This window comes from Hyla sarda, chromosome 3, assembly GCF_029499605.1.
Source record: "Hyla sarda isolate aHylSar1 chromosome 3, aHylSar1.hap1, whole genome shotgun sequence".
NCBI classification, from domain to species: Eukaryota; Metazoa; Chordata; class Amphibia; order Anura; family Hylidae; genus Hyla; species Hyla sarda.
In genome coordinates, this window is record NC_079191.1 from 203,314,497 (window position 1) to 203,341,176 (window position 26,680).

The window sequence follows — 26,680 nt, forward strand, 5'->3', positions numbered from 1 at the left end:
TGAATGGCACAGGATCACCCCTTGTGTATTGTATTTTTTTTTTATACATTAAAATACACAATCGACTGTTGGAGTCTATGAGAGTAGCATGGTGTGTGCAGCAGCCTATAGCAGAGTTAGTAGTGATTATTAACAAACACTGTTTGCTCTGCAGCGTACACAGTGCTAGTGATGGAGATCAGCACATGAACAGAGCAGGAAATGCAGCAGGGTATTCTTGAATATATTTTGACAAACTGACATAACTTTTAGAAACATATTTTGGCAATTTCTCAAGTCAATATGTTAATCGTGATTTAGAGTCCTAATCATTTACTTTGTTCTCAAATTGCCACTCTATTATTTTCAGGTATTGTCGTAAATAAATCATCCAGTGTACCAAGAGTGGATTCGGAATACAAACTTTTACGTGTGGGCCAACCAAAAGCTTTTATACCTGGTGGAAATTTTACATTTAAGGTACTATTTGCAGCATTATAAAGCAGTATTGGCCAGTGTTAGCAGTAAGGCAGCAATGTCTCAGTCTGTTTTCATCTATTTCACCACCCTTTTAGACTTCTATGTGGAAGTCTTAATACTGCCTCTTCTACAGATCCTCAGTGGTTTATGACTGAATTGATGGTGTTGGTGGCGGTGGGAGGGGTGTTTCTGGTATGTAAAGAAAAAGCCAAATTACAGTACAGAGTTTATCTTCTCTTATATGCAAAGCTGTTTGTTTTAAGTTATGCAATGTGAACCTATATATAAGCTTTTGCCCACAGTCATGGAGCTCTTACATGCAACACCGCCCCCCCCCCCCCCCAATATCTAAACAGTGCAGTTTAGGCAACCCTATGCTGTCCTCGACTTGCCCCAGCTAGTTACCTATACTGCAGTACTGATCAGGTCCACCACGAGATTAGGAGAATTCACTGATAATATAAAGGTTATTTATGCAATTTATTGATTTTCGCAAAGTCAATGACTATTGCTTTTTTTTTTTTTCCAGGTTCAGATACAAAAAATTGACAATAATAACTTAACTAAGGAAGACAGGAGTAAAATGGTTTCTGTTAAAATAATCCAGTCTGCAGAGACCTATTATTATATTACTGATTCAACTGAGAATGTTACACTGAAAAATTACACAGTTCCAGAATCTGCTATTATTGATGTGGAATTTCCTGTTCTTCAGTCAACCCAACTAATACAAGTTCAGGTAAGAAGGACAAGAAACTATTTCTTATAAAACTTTGGGATTGCATGGTATAAGAAAAACACATGGCTGCTTCGGTCCAGTACGAACACCACAGGATGTGTTTAGTACTGAATCTCAGCCGAATACCAAAAACTATGGAGAAGGGCGCTGCTATTTCTGGATGGAAAACATTTTAAATCTCATGCAGTAACTTTATAGAATCTAAAAGCTCATCTACAGAGAGGACATCAGAAAGTGCATTGTAGATAGTTTCTTTGTATCTGTTCTCAGTTTTTTTTTCTTTGAATTGTTTCCCAAATATATAGAAATATTAATAAATCATAATTTTGACACAGGCTTATTACCAGAATACCACTGAGTTTTTCTACTTCGACAAGTCATATGAGACACAGCCTTCTATTCAGCTGCAAATAGCGGAAACAATTTTAAAGGTAATCTATATATATATAACTCAAATGTGTGTGTATGTGTGTATGTATGTGTGTGTGTATGTATGTGTGTGTGTATGTATGTATGTGTGTGTGTATGTATGTGTGTGTGTGTGTATGTGTGTGTGTGTGTATGTATGTATGTGTGTGTGTATGTATGTATGTGTGTGTGTATGTATGTATGTGTGTGTGTGTATGTATGTATGTGTGTGTGTATGTATGTGTGTGTGTGTGTATGTATGTATGTGTGTGTATGTATGTATGTATGTGTATGTGTGTGTGTGTGTATGTATGTGTATGTATGTGTGTATGTATGTGTGTATGTATGTATGTGTGTGTATGTATGTATGTATGTGTATGTGTGTGTGTGTGTGTATGTATGTGTGTATGTTCCACAATCACATCCAAATGGCTAAAGATATTAACATGAAACTTGGCACATGTTACTTATATGTCAACAACAAACATAGGATAGGTGATTTAACCCTTACTCACCCCCATTTGCCAGGGTCAGGGTTTTTGTTTAAAGTCCCATACAAGTCGATTGGAAATATATGTTACTGCATAACTTCCAAACAGCTGGAGATATTTTGAGAATACTCAGTCACATGTTATTTATATGTCCACTAAAAATATAGGATAGTTCATTTAACCCTTAACTACCCCTCCCCCCCCCATTTTTGAGGGTCTGGGTTTTTGTTTAAAGGGGTACTCCTGTGGAAACTTTTTTTTTTTTAATCAACTGGTGCCAGAAAGTTAAACAGATTTGTAAATTACTTCTATTAAAAAATCTTAATCCTTCTAGTACTTATAAGCTGCTGAATACTACAGAGGAAATTCTTTTCTTTTTGGAACACAGAGCTCTCTGCTGACATCATGACCACAGTGCTCTCTGCTGACATTTCTGTCCATTTTAGGAACTGGAGATGTCAGCAGAGAGCACTGTGGTCATGATGTTAGCAGAGAGCTCGGTGTTCCAAAAAGAAAAGAATTCCCTCTGTAGTATTCAGCAGCTAATAAGTACTAGAAGGATTAAGATTTTTTAATAGAAGTAATTTACAAATCTGTTTAACTTTCTGGCACCAGTTGATTTAAAAAAAAAAGTTTTCCACCAGAGTACCCCTTTAAAGTCCCGTGCAAATCTATGGGAAATGTATGTTCCCGCATAACTTCCATACGGCTGGAGATATTTCAATAATACCTGGTACACATATTACTTATATGTCAAATAAAAATATATAATAGTTAAATTAAAGGGGTTATCCATCATAAGGTGATTTTAGTACGTACCTGGCAGACAGTAATGGACATGCTTAGGAAGGATCTGCGCTTGTCTTGGGGCTAAAGGGCTAAGTCATGAGATTACCATAACACTGTGGCTAGCTTTTTGTGAACTTGTATTTCCTGTTTGACTGTTCTTTTTTTTTTATTAACTAAAAATCCCACAATTCTATTTTCCTCCTTCCCACACATCAGCCACCCCACCCATTGAAATATAAATGAGCTGCAGACCTGTGGTTTTCAATCAGGGTGCCTCCAGCTGTTGCATCAGTTGCAGATTGATCCCTCCACCCATCGAAGCAGACAGGCTCCCTGTCATCAGCTTACTAGTGAGTCAGGTCTCAGCCACATTGCAAGCTGGGAAAAATCTGAGACAACAGTAATTTTGTATGCTGGTAAAAATAGGGAGGTGAAAATCACAGAAGAATTGTGAGAAAACTGTCACACACAGGTACAGACACTATATTATGAACTACACTAACTTTACAGCTCCTGTAGCATAGCCAAATAAAAAAAAATCCCGGAATACTCCTTTAATCCTTATCTACACCCTTATATAAAAGATGGGTTTTTGTTTCAAGTCCCATGCAAGTATATGGGACTTTCATTACATTACTCCATAAGCTCCGCTCTGCAACTCCTGGTGAATGCCTCAGTCCTGCTTGCAAGCCACACTCCATCTCACAAAGACATGCCCACTGTTTAAGGCCCACCCCTTTTATTCTCTATCCTTTTTGTGCATCGGTCTGGCTTGCAAATCACATCCAGTCCCACAAAGCCATGTACCCTTCTATTTTCAGCTTACAATATCTTCATCACAAATCAGTCCCACCATATGAGGTCAGGATATGAGGTCAGGATATGAGGTCAGGATATGAGGACAGGATATGAGGATGGGACATAAGGATGGGATATGAGGATGGGATATGAGGTCAGGATATGAGGTTGGGATATGAGGACGGGACATGAGGACGGGACATGAGGACGGGACATGAGGACGGGACATGAGGACGGGACATGACGACGGGACATGAGGACGGAACATGAGGTCGGGATATGGGGTCAGGATATAAAGATGGGATATGAAGACGGGATATGAGGACAGCATATGTGGTCGGGAAATGAGGACGGGATATGAGGTCGAGATATGGGGACGGGATATGAGGAAGTGGCTATGGGGACGGGATATGACAACAATATATGAGGATGGGATATGAAGTCAAAAGCTTCCTCCTTTGTTGATTTTCCTCCCCAACAAGGATTAGGAAGGAAAAACCGAGCAACGCCGGGTACTCAGTTAGTTTAAGTTATAAACAAACCTAAGTCTGCTTGCAAGTTATTAAGACCAACCTCTCAGACACCAGTATTAAGTAAATGGATGCTGGCTTAAGATGCACCAGATTTATCAAAAAACACAAGCCTCATAGTAAATGTTGCGCATTTCACAAACGGTCTGTTTGCCAGACCTAGAAATCTACATAATTTCTGTGCTGGAGTAGATAATCGCATAATTTTCACCAATTTCTGACATAAATTCTAAGTCATTTTATGATTTTTTTAATGTTGGCATGGTGTTAATTTTTTTTGTATAATCCTAATTATTTATGAAATTTTTCACACTGATTTTGGTGTCTTTTCAGGCTGTAATTTTTCAGTTTTAACAGAGAGGTTAAAAACAATGGCGCATTTTGGTGCACTCTGGCGCACTTAAGTTTAAATGGGCACTGTCAGATTCAAAAACTTTTTACAGTATATGTTGTAATTCTTGGCAAAACATTAACCTTTCTAATATACTTCATAAGAATTTTTTTTTAAATAGAAATCATGGCTTATAAAATAAGGGCTTTGTCCAAGCTGAAGCACACAGGCATGGACAAAGTCCAGTAAGTGAGGGGGGGGGGGGGGGGGGTCAAGCACTTCTCTGTGCTCTCGCCTGTATGATAGCACTCTTCTGTGCTCTCTTCTGTTTGATATCACTCCTCTGTGCTCTCCCCTGTATGATAGTACTCCTCTGTGCTCTCTTCTGTCTGATAGGACTCCTCTCTGCTCTCTCCTGTCTGATAGGACTCCTCTGTGATCTCTCCTGTATGACAGTACTCCTCTGTGCTCTCTCTTGTCTGATAACACTCCTCTGTGCTGTCTCCTGTCTGATAGCACTCCTCTGTGCTCTCTCCTGTTTGATAGTATTCCTCTATACTCTCTCCTGTCTAATATCACTCCTATGTGCTCACTTCTGTCTGATAGTACTCCCCTGTACTCTCTCCTGTCTGATAGGACTCTTATGTGCTCTCTCCTGTCTAATATCACTCCTCTGTGCTCTCTCCTGTCTGATAGTACTCCTCTGTGCTCTCTCCTGTCTGATAGTACTCCTCTGTGCTCCCTCCTGTCTGATATGACTCCTCTGTGTTCTCTCCTGCCTCATAGGACTCCTCTGTGATCTACCCTGTCTGATAGAACTCCTCTGTGCTCTTTCCTGTCTGATAGGACTCCTCTGTGCTCTCTCCTGTCTTGATTTTATAAGCAATGATTTCTATAAAAATAAAATAAAATGTTCTTACAAAGTATATTAGGAAAGTAGTTTTGCTAAGATGTACAAAAAAAGTTTTTTAAAGGGGTACTCCGGTGAAAAACTTTTTTTTTTTTTTAAATCAATTGGTGCCAGAAAGTTAAATAGATTTGTAAATTACTTCTATTAAAAAATCTTAATCCTTCCTGTACTTATTAGCTGCTGAATACTACAGCGGAAAGTCTTTTCTTTTTGAAACACAGAACTGTCTGCTGACATCACGAGCACAGTGCTCTCTGCAGACATCTCTGTCCATTTTATGAACTGTCCAGAACAGCATATGTTTGCTATGGGGATTTCCTTTTTCCCTGGACAGTTCCTAAAATGGACAGAGATGTCAGCAGAGAGCACTGTGCTCATGATGTCAGCAGACAGCTCTGTGTTTCAAACAGAAAAGTATTTCCACTGTAGTATTCAGCAGCTAATAAGTACAGGAAGGATTAAGATTTTTTACTAGAAGTAATTTACAAATCTGTTTAACTTTCTGGCACCAGTTGATTTAAAAAAAAAAAAAAAGTTTTTCACCAGAGTACCCCTTTAATCTGACAGTGCCCATTTAACAATGAAAATGTAAAAAAGTATTTTTAATGAATCCACACATAATATCACAAACATATTTAAAAATGTGGAAACAAACAACATAAAAAGAAGTGTAGAATGAAAGGGGAGCCAATGCACTCCTGCCGATCTACCCCCCACCCGCCTCTCCTGCTATTCAGAGCAGTGGTCAGTAACTGAGACTACGATCATGAAAAAAAGTGAGAGAGGAGGGTCTAGAACAGGGCAAGGAGGCAAGATAAAAAATTATATGTATTTGTAAAAGTGTTTAACTTTACACAAACTACGACTTAGAATATTATCTTGCAGATGGGAACAAATTAGCAACAGCACCAAAGTGAACACTTGGAAGCAAAAAATGATCTAAAATATATATTTTTTATGCTGGGAACACTGCTATTTACTTTAAAACAGCTATTAACATTTCAGGAATTTTAGCATAAAAAATGATTTAATGGATAACCCTTAGTCCATGTTCACAAAATGTTTTGCCTGTTTTTTGGGCTATAAAACATCAGTAAAGCAGTGTTGTTAGTGCTCAAAAATTGGCAGTTCTATCTCAATAGTAAAATAGGCAGATCTGTGTATACACATTTATTTTATGGCTGTCATGTTTACACTAAAGTAATTGACATGCTCTTTATTGACTGATTATGGCCAGAAAAACTGCCATTTTTACATATTTTAAGCCATTAAACAGCAGAAAAACTGACTATATTCTTCCAGTAATTTTTTCACAAAAATCTGAAAGTTTTTTTTCACTGAAAAATATCTGTAAGAACATGGCCTAATATAGGGACATAGTATATGCTGTTTTTATTTTATAAAGATGCAGTTACAGTGATTCGATTGCTCACGAACTTCTCGGCTCGGCGGTTGCTGACTTTAGCCTGCATAAATCAGTTCAGCTTTCAGGTGCTCCGGTGGGCTGGAGACTCTCTCCTAGGACTGTATCCACCTTTTTCAGACCACCGGAGCACCTGAAAGCTGAACTAATTTATACAGGATAAAGTAAGCAACTGCCGAGCTGAGAAGTTTGTGACGAATCAAATCACTGTAACATCGCTCATCTCTAATGCAGGATGCAGTTAGTATGGCATATTATAATCTATGCTCCTATGAGTTAACATTTCTATGTTTGTCATGCAGGTTGGAACACCATTTAATGTGAAAGTTAAAACCTTCCCAAATGTACAAGATGTTTATTACGTGGTATGTATTATTCAAGGTGTCTGAATGTCTCATGTTGTGTTCTCTTGTGTCTTGCCTGTAGCATACTGTAATTAAATATTGCCTATACAGGGCCGCCGTATAAAATTTTGCACCACTTCCTTTTACAGTCAGGGCCACTTCTAGGAATTTAATCTGTTGGGGAACAGGAGCTAAGGAGTAAAGGGCCCATGTAAAATATTGACAGGATTTCTATGTTATCAGAATACTCTAATGACCTCTAAATCTACTGAACTTAGAACTTAAAGGGGTTATCCACCATAAGGTGATTTTAGGACGTACCTGGCTGGCAGTAATGGGCATGCTTAGGAAGGATCTGCGCTTGTCTTGTGAGATTACCATAACACTGTGGCTAGCTTTTTGTGAACTGGTATTTCCTGTTTGACTTTTCTTTTTTTGACTACAAATCCCACAATTCCCTTTTCCTCCCACCCACCCACACATCTGCCACCTTACCCATTGAAACATAAAGGAGCTACATCCATTCAAAGACCTGTGGTTTTCAATCAGGGTGCCTACAACTGTTGCATTAGTTGCAGATAGATCTCTCTCCCACCAAGCGATCGCTCCACCCATTGAAGCAGACAGTCATCGGCTGACTAGTGAGTCAGGTCTCGGCTGCATTGCAACCTGGGAAAAACCTGAGAAAACAGTCATTTTGTATGCTGTTAAAAATAAATATTGGAGTGAAAATCACAGAAGAATTGTGAGAAAACCGTCACACACAGGTACAGACACTATATAGGGTGGGCCATTTATATGGATACACCTTAATAAAATGGGAATGGTTGGTGATGTTAAATTCCTGTTTGTGGCACATTAGTATGTGTGAGGGGGGAAACTTTTAAAGATGGGTGGTGACCATGGCGGCCATTTTGAAGTCGGACATTTTGAATCCAAATTTAGTTTTTTCAATAGGAAGAGGGTCATGTGACACATCAAACTTATTGGGAATTTCACAAGAAAAACAATGATGTGCTTGGTTTTAACGTAATTTTATTCTTTCATGAGTTATTTACAAGTTTCTGACCACTTATAAAATGTGTTCAATGTGCTTCCCATTGTGTTGGATTGTCAATGCAACCATCTTCTCCCACTCTTCACACACTGATAGCAACACCGCAGGAGAAATGCTAGCACAGGCTTCCAGTATCTGTAGTTTCAGGTGCTGCACATCTCGTATCCTCACAGCATAGACAATTGCCTTCAGATGACTCCAAAGATAAAATTCTAAGGGGGTCAGATTGGGAGACCTTGGGGGCCATTCAACTGGCCCACGACGACCAATCCACTTTCCAGGAAACTGTTCATCTAGGAATGCTCGGACCTGACATCCATGATGTGGTGTTGCACCATCTTGCTGTAAAAACTCAGGGAACGTGCCAGCTTCAGTGCATAAAGAGGGAAACACATCATCATGTAATTTCTCATATCCAGTGGCCTTGAGGTTTCCATTGATGAAGAATGGCCCCACTATCTTTGTACCCCATATACCACACCATACCATAAATTTTTGTGTTCCAACAGTCTTGGAGAGATCTATCCAATGTGGGTTAGTGTCAGACCAATAGCGGTGGTTTTGTTTGTTAACTTCACCATTCACATTAAAGTTTGCCTCATCACTGAACAAAATCTTCTGCGTAAACTGAGGGTCCTGTTCCAATTTTTGTTTTGCCCATTCTGCAACACCTGAAACTACGGATACTGGAAGCCTGTGCTAGCATTTCTCCTGCGGTGTTGCTATCAGTGTGTGAAGAGTGGGAGAAGAGGGTTGCATTGACAATCCAACACAATGGGCAGCACATTGAACACATTTTATAAGTGGTCAGAAACTTGTAAATAACTCATGAAAGAATAAAGTTACGTTAAAACCAAGCACATCATTGTTTTTCTTGTGAAATTCCCAATAAGTTTGATGTGTCACATGACTCTCTTCCTATTGAAAAAATAAAAGTTGGATTCAAAATGGCCGACTTCAAAATGGCCGCCATGGTCACCACCCATCTTGAAAAGATTCCCCCCCCTCACATATACTAATGTGCCACAAACACGAAGGTAATATCACCAATCATTCCCATTTTATTAAGGCCCACCCTGTATTATGAACTACACTAACTTTACAGCCTCTGTAGCATAGTCAAATAAAAAAAATTCTGGAATACCCCTTTAAGGGGTGCCCTAATTTAAGATATTGATGGGCTTTCATCGCTCATCGCTATGCTTCCTACTTCCAAGACAGGCTGATCTTGGCAGCAAAGATCAGCTAATCACTGACTGAGACAAAATGCTGCAGACAGTGATTGGCTGAGCATTCCATTAATGCCAAGAGATGTCTGTCTTTTTATTTTTACAATAGCCAAAGCAAAATATTTATATATATATATATATATATATATATATATATATATATATATATATATGCAAAGTAACTCATCACACCACCTTCCACATAGTTCACGTAGCGTGCCCTAAGATCAGCTCTGGCTCCAGTTACAAAGTCTCAGAAGCTGATTGGAATTTTTGCCAAGCCAGAATTCTCCCCAGAAGGGGAGAGGACCCATCTGCAGACAGCTGTTTCGTCAGTACAGAGCAGGGTGTTCTGGGTTGGCTGAGGATGAGAGACCTGTGACTAGCTAAAGGCATCAAGTATTTTCCAATGTAAAAGGATATAATAACCTGGCTTAAGGCTCGCCAATGTAAAAGGATATCCTAATGTGAATGGACGTGTATAAATATTGATATAAATATTATATACTATTTCTCCTTCCTTCCTTTTCCAAGTGTTAACAACTTACTCTTGTTTCCCTATGTAAATTGTACGGTTTAAGTAATTCCCAACACAGGGTTAATAATACAAAGGTTTATTCACTAATACCCTATAAATACACTACATAACTTTAGCTAACATATATACTAGTTACATTACAATTTAACCCAATACAATATCTTACCCCCCCACCTTATTACACACCAATACACTCACACAAGCACTCAATCCGGAACAGCTTTCTGTCCCTAAGGCTATAGGAGTTTGTGATAGCAATGAGACTGTCAATGCTTGATACAGTTAACAGGAATAGAAGGGGTTAATGCAAGGTCTTGGTAGAGAGGAGTGGAAACGGGTTAGTGAGTCTTGGGATAGGAGGGTAAAGGATAGGGTTAGAATGTGGAGTGTAAACCAAGAGAGAGTGGAGATTACTAAGAGAGGGTAGTTCGGACAAAGGTAGAGGTTGCAGGGAGGAAAGAGGGTGCCCAGGATTATACTTAGCAGATTATCAGAGTGTTGGGATCCTTGGTGCAGGAGATGAGGCAGGACAGCAGTTTGATAATGGTCTCTCTTTCTTGGGCCTGGATCCTCACTGCCCCATGGAGTTGCTCCCTGCCGGAGGAAAATATTTGCATATACTTGACCCCTATATATATATATATATATATATATATATATATATATATATATATATATATTCAAAAACAATGCAGCACTACTTCACCATTAGATGCCCGGTGCCAGCGCCCTGACTCGATCAAAGTCCATGTAATAGAAAACAATGGCGCAGCACTCCAAAATTGCAAAAAAGTGTAAAAAAATTTTATTCCTTCATGTCAAAATTCAAAGCGACGTTTCAGCTCCCCACTGGAGCTTTTTTCAAGCATCGCTTGAAAAAAGCTCCAGTGGGGAGCTGAAACGTCGCTTTGAATTTTGACATGAAGGAATAAAAATTTTTTACACTTTTTTGCAATTTTGGAGTGCTGCGCCATTGTTTTCTATATATATATATATATATATATATATATATATATATATATATATATTTTTTTTTTTTTTTTTTGATAACCTCTTTAAAATTAACTTTGCATTATGCTAGCAAAAAAGGATGTAATATGGATGCAAAATACACTTGCATGTAATCAGCCTTACATCCAGTGCATTCATAATAAAGAGATTTTCTGAGTTAGACTAGGATCAGCAGAAAAAGTAGCCAGGGAGTTCCCTGCATGATGGGTCCCAACAGAGCCTGATGGACCCCTTTGACTTTAATGTGGTTTGCTGAGTTTCCATCTGGTGTCCATCATTTCACTGGATTGTAACCGGACAAAGTATCTGATGTAAACCTAGTTATGTATAAAAATGTGGTCAATGCCAGGAACAGTGATAAAATAACAAATAAACATATGCACACGCCACTGAATGTGAAGAAAGCTGCTGCCAGACACTTCTGGTGGTGGCCTATTTTCTTGAGTATGTTGAAATCTAACATGCTTGACTGACATCTGATGTCGGGGAGGGTCAGAAGGCTCCCATTTATATTAGATGATCAGCCAATGCCGCTGGTGGATTTGGCCAATTTAAATGTAATGTATGTGGGTAGCTTTAGTACTGTCCTTGAGGGCTAATCTTAAGGACTGTGGTTATAGAAAATGATTTATAGATGTCTGTCTATCTGATCTCTAGACTAGTAGCGCACCCCTTAACACCAAGTGCAGTGATTGAAAACTAATCTATTAATATAGACAGTAATTTACTTATCTGGAACTTGTGCTGTGTTTTCTGAGTTTTCCATACTGTATCAGCATATAAATAAAACATTTTACATACATCATGCAAATAGTTTCCTTTTTTTGCATTAGGTTACGGCCAATAGGAAGATTGTATCTACAGGAAAGAACAGAACAACATTCAGTCTTACTCCTGACTCTTCCTGGATACCCAGTGCTCAAATAATGGTGTATTACCTGAATATTAATAGTACCTTTGGCGATATTGTGCAAAATTACTCTCAAGTGTTTTCTGTCAAATCCACATTAGGAAACGAGGTATGATATTTATGTTTCAGTTGTTTCTTTATCACCAAATGTGTCATTTTGAGTGATGTATTTATTGTTTGTCTAGGTGACTTTATCATGGAGTAAAAACCAAGCCGAACCATCAGAAAACATATCCTTATCCATCAGTGTAAAAGAGTCCCGGTCTCTGGTGGGTTTACAAGTGGTTGAGAAAAGCTCCTTGCTTATGGTGGATAGAAATGACATAAATGCACGCAGGGTAAGTAAATATGACATAAACTAAAATCCCATCTCCAAACAACTGCTAATACATTACACTTTTAAGGGATGTTAATGTTACGAACCAGCAGGACTGGTAGTGGATCCTCTAGACCATAGAGGCGATGGCACAGGCCGTACCAGGGGAACGGAGTCTAAGGGACTACTGGTCTTCACCAGGGCCCGCCGCAAAGCGGGATGGACTTGCAGCGGCAGGTAGCCCCCATTTCGTTCCCCCAATAGCGGCTCGACCTCTCTGGCAGCTGATATGACGAAGTACACAGGGAGCAGGCAAAGGCGTAGTCGGACGTAGCAAAGGTCAGGGCTGACGGCAAGGGTTCACAGGCGAGTAGACGGTAGCAACGGGTTCGGCAACAGGCAAGGAGATACAGGCTACAAGGAAGGCTTTCTCAGAGGCACAAGCCGCAAAGATCCGGCAAGGGCAGGAAGGGGCAGGCAACTTTTATTGGGAAGGAGCAGGGGTCATTAGCCAGCGCACCAATCAATGGTGCGCTGGCCCTTTAAATTTACTGAAGGTGGCGCGCGCACGCCCTAGAGAGTGGGGCCACACGCGCCGGGAAGCAGAGAGTGTCGGCACAGGGAACGAGGTGCAGGGTAAGATAGACTGGGACGCGGTGCGTGAGCGGCGACCAGCCGCCACGGCAGCCGCGTCCCCAACACAAGGGATCCCGTGCTCCCGGTCAGTGTGTCTGAACAGGAGGCACCGGGATCCCGAGGAGAGGGGGCGAGGAAGCGGGCACTCCGGTCCGGAGGCGGGGACCGGAGCGCTCACTGTGACAGTTAGCTTGTTAGAGCAGTATATTATAGCTTTACAAATGTGTACAAATTATTTTGGTTCTATCTATAACTCTAGAACCGATATTATTGGTAATATCTATACTAGTCATGCATATTAAAGTTAGTTTTATATTCAAGCCCTTCTGTACCTGCTTTGCAATAAGGGGGCACTTTAATTCTGAGGTAGAAATACCCACAGGACTGTCAAAAATGCTGCAAACAGGGTCAGTAAACAGCAATGAGGATTTGTTGGACAAGACATGAGGGACATATAAAGGTAGCTAGAAATGTATTTTCAGAAAAGTGATCAATAAGAGAATAAACCCTCCCTTAAATAATGTATTCCTTTTATCCAGTGTTTTCCTATGTTCTTGTATTCAACTTCAAGCATTGCATAAAGAGACATGTGCACAAGAGCCAACATACCATATTTGCACCCGGTGCAGCCACATAGGGGCCAATCTTTTACTTTACATAATACTAATATTGCACAGTACTGTCTATTTGGGAAAGGCTTACAGTGTTGACCAACAGTGTTGACTAACCATAGTGCAATATTACTAGTGTAAAGACAGACTGGTAAGGAATTCACTGGAAAGATATAAATGAACTGTATGACTATCACTCTAGAATGAAATGGTCCAAATTCTGCTTTCAACAGGGGACCGTTTTATCTATATCTGGCTATGAACATGCATAAATATGTACACCCTTAGGCCAGGTGCAGACTATGTTGTTTCCAGAAATTCAAGTGCAGCAAAGTCCCATTGCAGTCTATGGGATTCTGCAGCACAGTCCATACAATAGAATTTCAGCAACTACACTGCAGAATACACGATCCAGTCAGCGCTGGCCACCCCTGGGATGTCTGCTCTGAACATCTCTGGGTGGAGATTCTGTAGTATGAATTTGGCCAAATGCATGATGTTAACATTCATACTTGACATACCGTATTTGTCAGTTAGTCAGATTATTATTCACCAGTGGTCATTTTGAGGGAAGTAATTTTTGTACAACATATTACAGTATGTTGCCTATCAGCTGATTTTTTTTTAGCACATAACATTAAAACCAGAGGTGTTTTGTAGCTTGCAGAACGCCAGGAGTATGAATTAATTATAAATCTAAATCTAGTTGGAGAGGAAAAGCAACAATGATGCTCTTTTTCTCATATCCGATCCTCGCATTCCGTCCTTACATCCTGACCTCATATTCCGCTCTCATATCCCATCCTTATATGTTGACCTTATGTCACATCACCAGTTTCAAACCTCATATCCTGTCCTCTTATCTTTTCCTCCTATCCCGTCCTCATATCTCAACCTCATTATCCCATCCTTATATCCCATCCTCATATCCCGTTCCCCTCCCCACTACTATTCTGTTCATCTGCCTGCTGGATAGTCAACAGGATGTTCCAGGGCAATTTGTACAGCCCGAAAGAAAAACAATCAGATGCACTTGCATTAGACTTCCGAAAAAACTTCCACTCTCGCAAATGGGGAGTGCGTTCATATAAGTAACATGTGTACCAAGTTTCATTGAATTATCTCCGCCCAAGTTATTCTAGAACATACATACTTACAAACACACACACACACACACACACACACATACACATGTTGAGTTGTATATATATATACTGTATAGAGAGAGAGAGACCATTTTTGCAGCAGCATTAGAAGGTCTTCTAATGATATGTAACCATTTTTTTTCTAGATAGAAGATGAAGTAAATTCATATTCTCAGGTACGTTGACCTATAAGTAAAGGATGGCTACTAGGTTTCCCTTTTAAGAATTAATGCAGAAGGCAGCAGTTTAAAATACCTTCTTTATGAAGTGGATCAGAAGCCTTATGGTTACAAACACTCAGAATGGCACAATGGGGAGATTTATCAAAACCTGTGCAGAGAAAAAGTTGATTGCTTCTTTTATTTTTGAAAAAGCCTCTAAAAAAAAATATCTAATTGGTTGCCGTGGGCAACTGGTTATCTTTCCTCTGCACATGTCTTGATAAATCTCCCCCCATAAGCTGGATGGTTGGTTGGTGTGCTGGTAAAAATGCTTAATTTTCCACTCAATGTGCACTTCTTGGGCTGTGCAATATTCAATATTCCACAAGGGTTAGGTTGCCCCAAACATGACTGTCTACTTTCACCCATCCAACAATGACACGTTGGGTCACTGTGTGGCTACTCTGTACAGTAGCTGCCCCACCTAGGCATCACGAAATCTGCTCCCAACCACCCCTGGTTGTAAGTGTGCAAATGTGTTGGACCTCTCAACAAATCTTTGTACAACAGGGTCTCACAGTTTCAGTCCAAGTCCTTGTTAGCACAAGGGAATCATCTGTTGACCCCTATTTTGCAACAGCAGCAATAGAGTGGTACATTTTAACAGTATCCAAGAGCCTTTTGGTTGCACACACTCCCCCCAATCCCAAATCTCTCCAGCTCACTTATTCCTCGGAACTAAGACACATGGATTACTGTACAGGCACGGGGAATCAAGTCTCCCTATTTGCATTGATTATTTACTCTTCCACTCAGGGCTAAAGTTTCATAAAACCCATAATGACTATGGTTCCCCACTGTGCTGAAGCCCCATACAGCTAACAAAGTCTCTCAGAGGTATCCTTTCCCAGGGCTGAGGTCCCACACAGCCAAGAGAGATGGCTGCTCAGCTTACCAGCTATCCCACTGTGACAAAACTCACAGACCGGACCACTCTGGCCCCTCCTGGACACTAAGGTCTCTGTATCAACATCAGACGACTCACTGCTTACACATAGGCACACTATCTCTTGTTCTAGCTTCCACCTCATGAAAATGTTCTGTGGTGGACCAGCTCAGTTATGTTTCAAGCACAGGCCCACTCCTCATCTGGCACCAAGCACTGTCCTTTAGTAGACTCGTGTTAAATTTGCTTTTGACTTATACCTAACAGCACAAATTTATAACATGAATACGTATCTGTTTTTTTTTTATTTCCTAGAGTTCCCTAGCAAGTCTGACTAATGCTAGAGTTTTTAATTGGTATGGTAAGTTTAATAGTTTATCGTTTTTGACTGCCAACCTGTATAAGGCACATCATATCTAACTATCATCTAATAACACTATAAAGGGAGTTCCAAATCTTACATTACTTTCTTGTTTCTAATAAAGAACTAAACAGGAACAGGGGGGCACACTTTTAAATTGTTTGGGGGAAGATCAGAAGCAATGTCAGAACATTTTACTTTACTATAAGACTAAGAGTAGTAGTAGTTGAACTTGATGCAGCTGATTCATGTTTTTAAGTTTTAGTTTTTTTCATCCGTGCCCTCCATGGGCCAACATTTGTTATTTTTTTTTTTTTTTATTATCAACATATGTTTTTGAGTGGGATAAGTTGAATTTGTCAATGGCAATATTTAATTTACCATATAAAGTTATCTCTACAGTATATCTATTTCTTTATTTATTTTTTTGTCTATCACCTGGTAAAATTTCCGAAAGGATGCATCTTTTTGCACATCCAACTAATATGTCACTCCTGGCTATAATACCATTTTAGTTATTTTTTGTGATTTTATTCCATACAATCTTCTACCCAGGACAGGAGTCATGTATTCAGTCATGTGTTAGACAGCCTAAAACCATGGGGTTTCATTGAGCCAAAGCCCAGAGTGGATTCAAAAAGAAACAGGAATTTGAAAGGAAGGACTTCTTCTTTTACCTAACACTTCTTTTACCTGCTGCATCCATAGCTGACTGTGGGTCAAAAAGCTTAATGAAAAACAAAATAGCTGTGTGTAAAACCTCCATATGGGGGTACCTTGGCTCTGCATATTCCCTATTATAGTCAAGACACCCACACAAACATATGTTTATTAAAAGTGTCTAAAATACATTTTCGTTGTTGCCCATAGAAACCATTACAAAATTAAAGCTGTGCTGTTATTTGTTGCTGTAGGAAACAATGCCAGGTTATAATTTAGACAGTTTTGATAAATCAGGCCTTTGGGATTCATAGAGTTTATTTGGACATCTATAGTTGCAGTTTGTAATGAACCATTTTATATTTTGCCAAAAATAGCAGATCTTGGCAGAAACAAATATGTTAAGTGAGCAACACGCACACATATGGACCCTGTAAACATGCCCTAAATATGTGTGTACCCACCCACTTCTAAACAGAAAATGCAAGGCTGCACTTGACACTTCCCTAATGAACATCACAGTATCCCAAATTTCACTATGCAATTTTGCCAATGGAACTGTTGTTTATATTTTCTTTAGGGTATTTTGAAAAACAATATGAAGTACTTCGTCCCCTACAAAACAACACACCCATTTTTCCAGACACCTGGATTTGGCTAAATACTAATATAAGGTATGTGAAATGTACTTTACTTACCGAATTTTTTGCCGTATAAGACGCATTTTTTCTTCCCCAAAACTGGGGGGAAAAAGTCGGATGCGTCTTATACGGCGAATACACCCCTATCGCGGCGGTCCATGCGGCTAATACAGGACATCACCGATCGCGGTGATGCCCTGTATTAACCCTTCAGACGCAGCGATCAAAGCTGACCGCCGCGTCTGAAGGGAAAGTGACACTAACCCGGCTGTTCAGTCGGGCTGTTCGGGGCCGCCGCGATTTCACCGCGGCGGTCCCGAACAGCCCGACTGAATAGCCGGGTTGGTGCTTACAGGACACCGGTAGGGACCTTACCTGCCTCCTTGGTGTCTTCTCCGTTCAGGGATCCCCTGTATGGCTGGCGCTCTCCTTCCTCATCATCACGTCGTCGAGTACGTGCGTCGGCGTGCGTAACGACGTGATGGCGGCGACGGAGAGACGTTCCGGAGCCACGGGGACACGGCGACAGCGATGGAGCGACATCCAGGGCAGCAGTAATGGGTCCGGAGCGGCGGGGACACGTGAGTATTACCTCCTCCTGCAGTGGTCTTCAATCTGCGGACCTCCAGATGTTGCAAAACTACAACTCCCAGCATGCCCGGACAGCCAACGGCTGTCCGGGCATGCTGGGAGTTGTAGTTTTGCAACATCTGGAGGTCCGCAGGTTGAAGACCACTATTGGGTTCAAAATCTTTATTTTTTTAGATTTTGCAATTATAAATTGGGTGCGTCTTATACGCCGGTGCGTCCTATGGCTAATATTATACAAACTGACAAGCCAAAAAACAGGGAAATTATTGAATAGAAAAAAACCTACATATATCAGTAATACAACAAACATAGCCCCTGTATAATAAGTAGGCACAGTATATTGTGAACTCCCAATCCAGCATATAACACAAAAAGAAACACTAATGGAGTCAGAAAATGTATAAAAGCACATACATTTTACAAAAATATGTTAAAAAGTACATGTAATTTGAAAAAGTAGGAATGAAATCAACATAAAGGTGACATCACCAGAACCTCTGCATCAAAATGATCACATTATATGGGTAACGAATACAAAATACTTAATATATCAAAGTAAATCCATGTCAGTACACAACTGAACAATGACAATAAATAGCATGAAAACGCTATGAAATAAAGCACTGTGTGAATAAAGTACTTGTTATATGAATAACAACAACAAAGCAAGTGCATTCAATAAGATAATATACTACACCCACTTAAATACAAAAGCAGGGCTCTGTGCAGTAAGGACAAGCAGGGCCCTCTGCAGGACAAGCAGGGCTCTGTGCAGTGAGAACAAGTATCAGAATTGTTGATGTTATTCATATAACAGGCACTTTATGCACACAGCACTTTATTTCACAGCATTTTCATGCTACCGTATTTATCAGAATATAACATGCATTTTTTAAACTAAAATTTTAAGCCAAAAGTCTATCTGCGTGTTATACGCCGATAAACTCTTTCTGGCCCCGCAGATGGTGAATCAATGAATTAAAGCGGCCCCTTTAAATCATCTAACTGCAGTGGCGTCTGCGGGGCCAGAGTCCCGCCCCCGCCCGGTTCCCGTGTCCCTTCCCATCCCCAGCTTTCATATTTACCTGTCGGTGCGGTCTCCTGCAGGCTTCGGTGACAGTGCAGAATGCCACCGGAGCCTGCAGTGCCACCGTGCGGACAGGTAAATATGAAAGCCAGGGATAGGGAGGGAATCAGCAGCGGCGGCGGGACTCTGGCCCCACGGAAGCCGCTGCAGTTACATGATTTAAAGCGGCCGCTTTAAATAATTTAACTGCAGCGGCTTCTGCAGGGCCAAAAAGAGTTCATCAGGGTATACACACACTTACACGCACCCTCGTTTTAACAAGGATATTTGGGTAAAAAACCTTTTTTACCCAAATTTCCTTTGAAAAATGAGGGTGCATGTTATAGGCCAGTGCATGTTATATATGAGGGTTAAAAATGAGGGTGCATGTTATAGGCCCGATAAATACGGTATTTAGTTATCTAATTGTCATAGTTGAGTTGTGGGCTGCCCTGCATTTACTTTGTGTTATATTATGTATTTTGTATTCATTACCCATGTAATGTGATCATTTTGATGCAGAGGTTCCGGTGATGTCGCCTATATGTTGATGCTATTTCTCCTTTTTCACATGATATGTACTTTTTAACATTTTTTTTTTATTTTATAAAAAGACAGTTTTTATACATTTACTAAAGTGACTCAATTAGTGTTTCTTTTTGGGTTATGACCTATGGCTAATGCACATTTAATAAATAACATTATTATGATCCTTTGCTATTTACGACTTTAAGAAATCTGAAACAAGTAATTCCTAGAATTTATCAGTTTATGGAGCACTTTTAAAGGTGATTTATATAAGTCAGTTTTATTTGATTTTAAATAAAATACTTATTCTTCACAGTTCATCTTTAACTACAAATCTTCAAGTGACTGTTCCTAACAAAAACACTACGTGGGTGGCCACTGCATTTGTTATTTCTGAGGGACTTGGACTTGGAGTTACTAATATACCTATTGAGGTCAGTTTCTTTAGTTATTTGTAACAATACTGCATTATGCTTTCAATGGTCAAACTTATTTAACAGTAATTCTATTACGTGGATGGTGCTATTATAAATGTTCTCTTTACAGGTACAGTAGTAGGGGATTTCTAATCGAACCACCACTGTCATTAGAAGGCTTTTGTATCACCTACAGGGCTCTCCCCTATAAAGCTCCCCAAATGTCATTTTCCATATGACGGTGGAAGCACTTAACATCACACTCAAATGCCTGTTCAAGGTGATGTACAGCAGATATCCCAGAGTATAAAGTCAGCTCCTCCACTAGCTTCATCCCTAACCTTTTATATAGCACATGTACACACTGCTAATGCTTTCTTTTCTTCAGTCAGCCCGTCAAAGCATTGATTGGTTAGGGCCCAGGCACACTACGGAATTTCTGAGCCGAAAAAATTACGCACTGAAATGCAATTCTGATGCACTGTGCATTACAGAATTTGGGCTATGAAAATTCAAATTTCGGTCTCTGCTTAAAGAATGAACATGTTTATTCTTTGGGAAGAATACGCTGGGAAATGCATTGCTGTGAATGAAGACAGCGCATTTCTGAATGGTCTTAGCATTAATTGATTTCAACAGCTGCTGTTGTATACTATGGATATTCTATAGGGGTATGGGCCCTTACAGTCAGCATATATCGCACAGTAAAAGTCCTTAGTGGTTGTTTGCTTGTTTTATCTGATCTACGGTAAACATCTGTGAACCCCACATCAAGCCTTGAGTCCTGTGCCCACTGTTTTATGGGCATTCATTTTAATTTTTTTGTGGCATTAGCATTTTAACAGTTATGCTGCTGAAATGGTGCTTATATTTTGTTAATGACATTGCAGAAATATGGCCCCCACCCCCAAGTTTGTTATTATCTTTCTTCAGTGTGTAAAGATAGTGATTCCAAACATTACCCTATATAGTAACATTTATCCAATGTGGCATCAATGGGATCTATTATAAAATGTTCTGAATTATTGGTTAGTAACAAACATATACAATTTTGGTAATAAATCAGCATGATCGTTTTCTTCTGCACAATATTTTGCTTGTCCTCCTCTGATTATTCTGAAGTTTTGTGTTTGTTGAATGCTTGTATTTTACTATACAGGAAAGTTATGCAACAACCTTGTCCACCAACCCTATAGTAAATCCAATACTAATACTTAAAGAGTCCCTGTCACCAAACTAAACTTTTAATATATTGTTCCTTATGCAATTATAAGACACTTTGCTATTTACTTGCTGTTGAAATTCTCAAACTTGATATGTTTTTAATGCGATTGAAAAAAACAGCCACTAGGTGGCTCTGTTCTGTTCCCTGCGCAAGTCAAACAGATAGTTTGGTCTCCACCCGGCCTGGCAGGAGACCAAACTCATGAAAGTGCGAATGGGACATGGTGAGGTACAGCTCTCGCAGGCTTCAGTGACGTTTCGCCTGCTGGGGAACGCCCACTTTCTCCTGCCGGGATCTCACACAACGTGAGCAAGGGGAAAAGTATGATAGAGAGCTTTTTAAAGCTCTCAAATTTTTTTTTATGGCAAGAGGGGTATTAGGAAACGTTTAAGAATATAATCTGAGTTAGTTTAGAAAATATGGTTTGATGACAGGTACTCTTTAATGAAGGTGGTGGCGCATGTCACCCAGATTCAATAAATGCAGTGCTACATGTGTATTGAATTATGATGAAAATCATTTATTTCTAGTTATCTGTAGTCAAGCCTTTGATGTCTATTCTTCACATGCCATCTTCAATAACAAGAGGGGAACAATGCATTTTAGAAGTAATTGTATTTAACTCCTTGAGAGAAAACTTGCAGGTATGTTTTCCCTTATTAATTTACTTTGCTATTACCTTGTCTGTTCATTCCAAGTTAAAGTTTTATTTAAAAAAAAAAGGTTACTGTTTTTGTGCTTCGTTTGGTATTGGAGCTTCATTCCATTCAAGTGAAAGAAGCTGAGCTTCTGTAACAGACACAGCCTACTACCAAGAGGGGCGCTGTTCCTAAAAGAAGGCATCCATGTTTTACTAAATATACACATTCCCCAAGCTATGACAGTAATTGCTCAATGTATATCTATCATACTACCATACATGTCTCCTGAAGGCCATGGCCTGGGTAAAGTGTAGGGAGTCAATCTATAAAGCTATGAATCACAGGCTTAGACTTTGTTACATACATAGTTGCTATGTTTACAGGTTGTAGTCACATTGGAATCCAGCAATTCGTTTGACATACTTGTACCTAATAACAGTGCCAGTACTGTACCAGGCCAGTATAATGTGACAGTTCAAAGTGAAGCCGGGACAACTGTTCTGTTTCCAATAAACCCGAAAAAACTGGGCAACGCTACAGTCAAAGTAACAGTGACATCAAAAGCATCTTTAGAAGTTTTAAGCAAAGCTATCCTAGTGAAGGTACAGTATGTTTTATCCATATATTTGTGGTATGTATTTTACTTGTTCTATATAAATATCCTAAAGAAAATATGACCTCTACCTATACAATTATTTTATAGGCCGAGGGGGTGAAATACTTTTATTCACAATCTGCACTCTTTGATTTGACTGGAAATGGACCTCAAACTGTGTCAAAGAACTTCTCATTTACATTCCCTAGTGATGTAGTACAAGACACTATCGAGGGGTTCATCACAGTTGTTGGTAAGAAGATTTTTTGTTGACATTACTTTACTAAATATATAAGTGAAATATAGAAAGTTTAGGGAGATAAGAACCATTTAGCCCATCTAGTCTGCCCAATATTCTGAATACTATCAATTGTTCCTGGCTCTATCTTATATGAAAGATTATGCCTATCCCATGCATACCTAATTTCATTCACATTATGTGTAGCTACGACTTCTACAGGAAGGCTATTCCATGCATCCACTACTCTCTCAGTAAAGTAATACTTTCTGATATGACTGCATAAACCCTTGCCCCTCTAATTTAAAACTATGTCCTCTTGTGGTAGTTTTTCTTCATTTAAATATACTCTCCTCCTGCACCATATCCTACTGGAGATACAGTCTCCAGAACTGTAAAAAATAATCCAAGTAAGGTCTCACTGGTGCTCTGTACAGCGACATGAGCACTTCCCTTTTTTCTACTGCTAATACCTCTTCCCATACACCCAAACATTATTCTAGCTATTCTGTAATATTGTCTGCTTTGCTCAGATATAGTCCTATAGTTACCTATAGAAAAAAATTATTGTGGATAGTGATGAGCGGCATAGGCTATATTCAAATTTGCGATATTTTGCAAATATATGTATGAATATTTGTCCTATATTCGCGAATTTCGCATATTCGTTCACTTTTTTCCATGCGAAATACGTAATGATATTCGCATGTTCGATTATATCTTTCAACTACCTACTTTCCTATTGGTTGCTAGGGATGTTGCTAACCTCTGACAACTGTATTTGCATCCTTTTCATTGGTCCTCAAGCTAAAAGAAGGAAGGGATCAGCGTCCTCTGGAAGTGCCGATATTCACAAATTTTCGTATATTCGCCTTCTTTGTACCACAAGATGGAAGCAGGGAGGAATGATGACTTTTTATTAACACAGTAAAAACAAATATTCGTCATAACAAATATAGTTTGCTATATTCTAAATATTTGCGAAATTGTGATGTGCCGATATTCACGGTAAAAATTCTCTATTCTATTATTCACACTCAACACTACTTGTGAAGTGAAGATGAAATTGCCAATCATTAATATTACAGGCTTCCTTATATATATGAACAAGTAAAGGAGGACACAACATTTGGTCCCCAAGCATACTTTATACATCTGTAGTTGAAAATGAAATACATGAAATATAATGTTTTTGCTCAAGAAAATGAGTGAATATATGGATACATTGTTAGGACTATATCAAATATTCTATATTCTAACCTTAGGTTTTTACACTCAAGGTGCATTATATTGCACTTATTCACATTAAATGCCAGTTGGCATTTTTCTAGTTTACCTAAATCCTTTTCCATTTGGCGTTTCCCTCCAGGAACAACAAACCTGTTATAAATCTTTGTGTCATCAGCAAAAAGACCAATACCTTTCAATCGGGTACCCCATTGGTAACAAGACCTTGCTCTGAATATACTCTATTGACTACAACCCTCTGTTGTCTGTGCCTCAGCCACTGCCTAATACATTCAACAATATGAGAGCCCAAGGCTGCAGTTTATCAATAAGTCTTCTATGTGGGATAGTGTTAAAAGCCTTACTAAAATCTAGATAAGCGACGTCTACTGCACCTCCACCATCTATTAATTTGGTCACCCAATGAAAAAAAAAATCTATAAAATTTATTTGACATGATTTCCCTAAAGGAAACCTGTTTTTTTTTTTTTTTCATATCTTGCAATCCATGTGTTTTTCAGTGTTCAAAAATCTTATTTTCATGTATGATTTTCATTAAATTCTCCACTATTGAGGTCAGACTTACTGGCCTATAGTTGCCGCATTCCTCCTTACAACCTTTAAACTGGCCTATAGTTGCCGCATTCCTCCTTACAACCTTTAAACTGGCCTACAGTTGCCGCATTCCTCCTTACAACCTTTAAACTGGCCTACAGTTGCCGCATTCCTCCTTACAAATTTTTCTATATTTTGTTATGTAAAATCTGTTAACAGAAGTATTAATTGAAGCAGTCAGTTATTCCTTTATCCTCTTCTACATAACTTCCTCCCTTTGTTTTTAATTTATTTATTCTTTGTTTTTATTTTATTTTTTTCATTTACATATCTGAAAAATGTCGCATTCCTTTTTTTTACTGATAAAGCTAGTATCTCTACTGCCTGCGCTTTAGAAGCTTTTGTAACTTGCTTGGCCTCTTTCTGCCTAATCTAATAGATTTGTCTATCTTTATTACTCAGTTATTTTTTTTGTTTTTGTTTTTTTGCAATTACTAAATGCTAGCTCTTTGTTTTTTCTTTTTTATAATTTTGGCCACTTCTGCAAAGTACCACAGTGGTCTCTTTTTTTTTCTTTCTTTTACTGACAAGCCTAATGCAATTATCTGTTGCCTTAAATATTGCAACTTTTAATTAGTCCCCATAGTCTCCATATAAACCATTCCAGCGTGATAGGGACTTATTTACCACTAATCAAATTTTTAGAAAAGTAGTTTTTGGTTTTTGTATGGTATGACTCGATCACTGTTTTTATATTAAAGGGGTTATCCAGGAAAAAACTTTTTTTTATATATAAACTGGCTCCAGAAAGTTAAACAGATTTGTAAATTACTTCTTTAAAAAAAATCTTAATCCTTTCAGTACTTATGAGCTTCTGAAGTTAAGGTTGTTCTTTTCTGTCTAAGTGCTCTCTGATGACACGTGTCTCGGGAACCGCCCAGTTTAGAAGAGGTTTGCTATGGGGATTTGCTTCTAAACTGGGTGGTTCCCGAGACACGTGTCATCAGAGAGCACTTAGACAGAAAAGAACAACCTTAACTTCAGAAGCTCATAAGTACTGAAAGGATTAAGATTTTTTAATAGAAGTAATTTACAAATCTGTTTAACTTTCTGGAGCCAGTTGATATATAAAAAAAAGCTTTTTCCTGGATAACCCCTTTAACCCCTTCAGGACCCAGCAATTTTTTTTTATGTCTCATGCTTTTTTGTTCTTCACATTCTAAGACCCATAACTTTTTTTATTTATATTTACTTAAATATATGTAAGGCAAAATTGAAAAAATATGGAATTGCGTAATTTTGTGGGGCAATAATTTTTCCAGAGTTCACAATACCATGAATTTGACATGCTATCTTTATTCTATGGATTCTATGATTTCAATTATACCAAACTTCAGTAATTTCTGTTTCATTTTAAGGTAAAAAAAAAAATTTGAAAACATAAAAGATAAAAAGTTTGTTTAATGCCATGTTTTGACCCCTTTAACTTTTTGATTCCCCCCTACGGAGCTATGTAAGGGTTTATTTTTTGCACCATGAGCTGTAGTTGTTAATGATACCCCTTTTGCATAAATATAACTTTTTGATCACTTTTTATTATGTTTATTCTGGGACCTGATGTGACCAAAAATCTGCAATTTTGACATTTGGAGTTTTTATTGCGTTTACACCTTTTACCATGCAGCATCAGAAACATCATAATTTAATAGTTTAGTGTGTTTTATTTGAGCAATGGGAAAAGGGAGTGATATGAACTTTAATTAGGGAAGGATTTTTTTTATATTTAAAAAAAAAATTACTTTTTTTTTTTACACATTTTTTTACACATTTTTGGGCCCCCCTAGGGGCCTGTCATAAGCCATCATTAATGATGGCTTACTTACTTAGATCAATGTAATGCTGTTGCATTACATTGTTCTATGTTTTCGGCACTCGATTGCTAAGAGCTGCCAAAGGCAGCCTTAAGCAATTGTTGATTTACAGAGCATCAGGGAGGACAGATAAGTCCCTGTTTTTTCCCAGCAACCCATCTGCAGCTCGCTATTACATCACAAAGCTTCAGATGGGTCCCCTAGACCCCAGGGATTACTGCCATTTAATGTTTAAATGCTGTGATCAAAACAAAAAAATTGTATATATGAGTAAATCTGAGAT

At 38.9% G+C, this 26,680-nt stretch overlaps 1 protein-coding gene across 1 annotated transcript in view; it reads left to right on the plus strand.

The window, feature by feature from the left end:
• The window catches only part of LOC130361023 (uncharacterized), a 229,556-nt gene that overhangs the window by 105,981 nt on the left and 96,895 nt on the right, over positions 1-26,680 (plus strand). Inside the window, exons 12-24 of the mRNA XM_056563582.1 lie at positions 350-459; positions 989-1,198; positions 1,534-1,629; positions 7,181-7,243; positions 11,891-12,076; positions 12,153-12,305; positions 14,822-14,851; positions 16,098-16,143; positions 17,384-17,477; positions 19,946-20,063; positions 21,801-21,914; positions 22,295-22,513; positions 22,615-22,759. Coding sequence (XP_056419557.1) covers positions 350-459; positions 989-1,198; positions 1,534-1,629; positions 7,181-7,243; positions 11,891-12,076; positions 12,153-12,305; positions 14,822-14,851; positions 16,098-16,143; positions 17,384-17,477; positions 19,946-20,063; positions 21,801-21,914; positions 22,295-22,513; positions 22,615-22,759 — 1,584 coding nt within the window. The remainder of the gene's footprint in view (positions 1-349; positions 460-988; positions 1,199-1,533; positions 1,630-7,180; positions 7,244-11,890; positions 12,077-12,152; positions 12,306-14,821; positions 14,852-16,097; positions 16,144-17,383; positions 17,478-19,945; positions 20,064-21,800; positions 21,915-22,294; positions 22,514-22,614; positions 22,760-26,680) is intronic.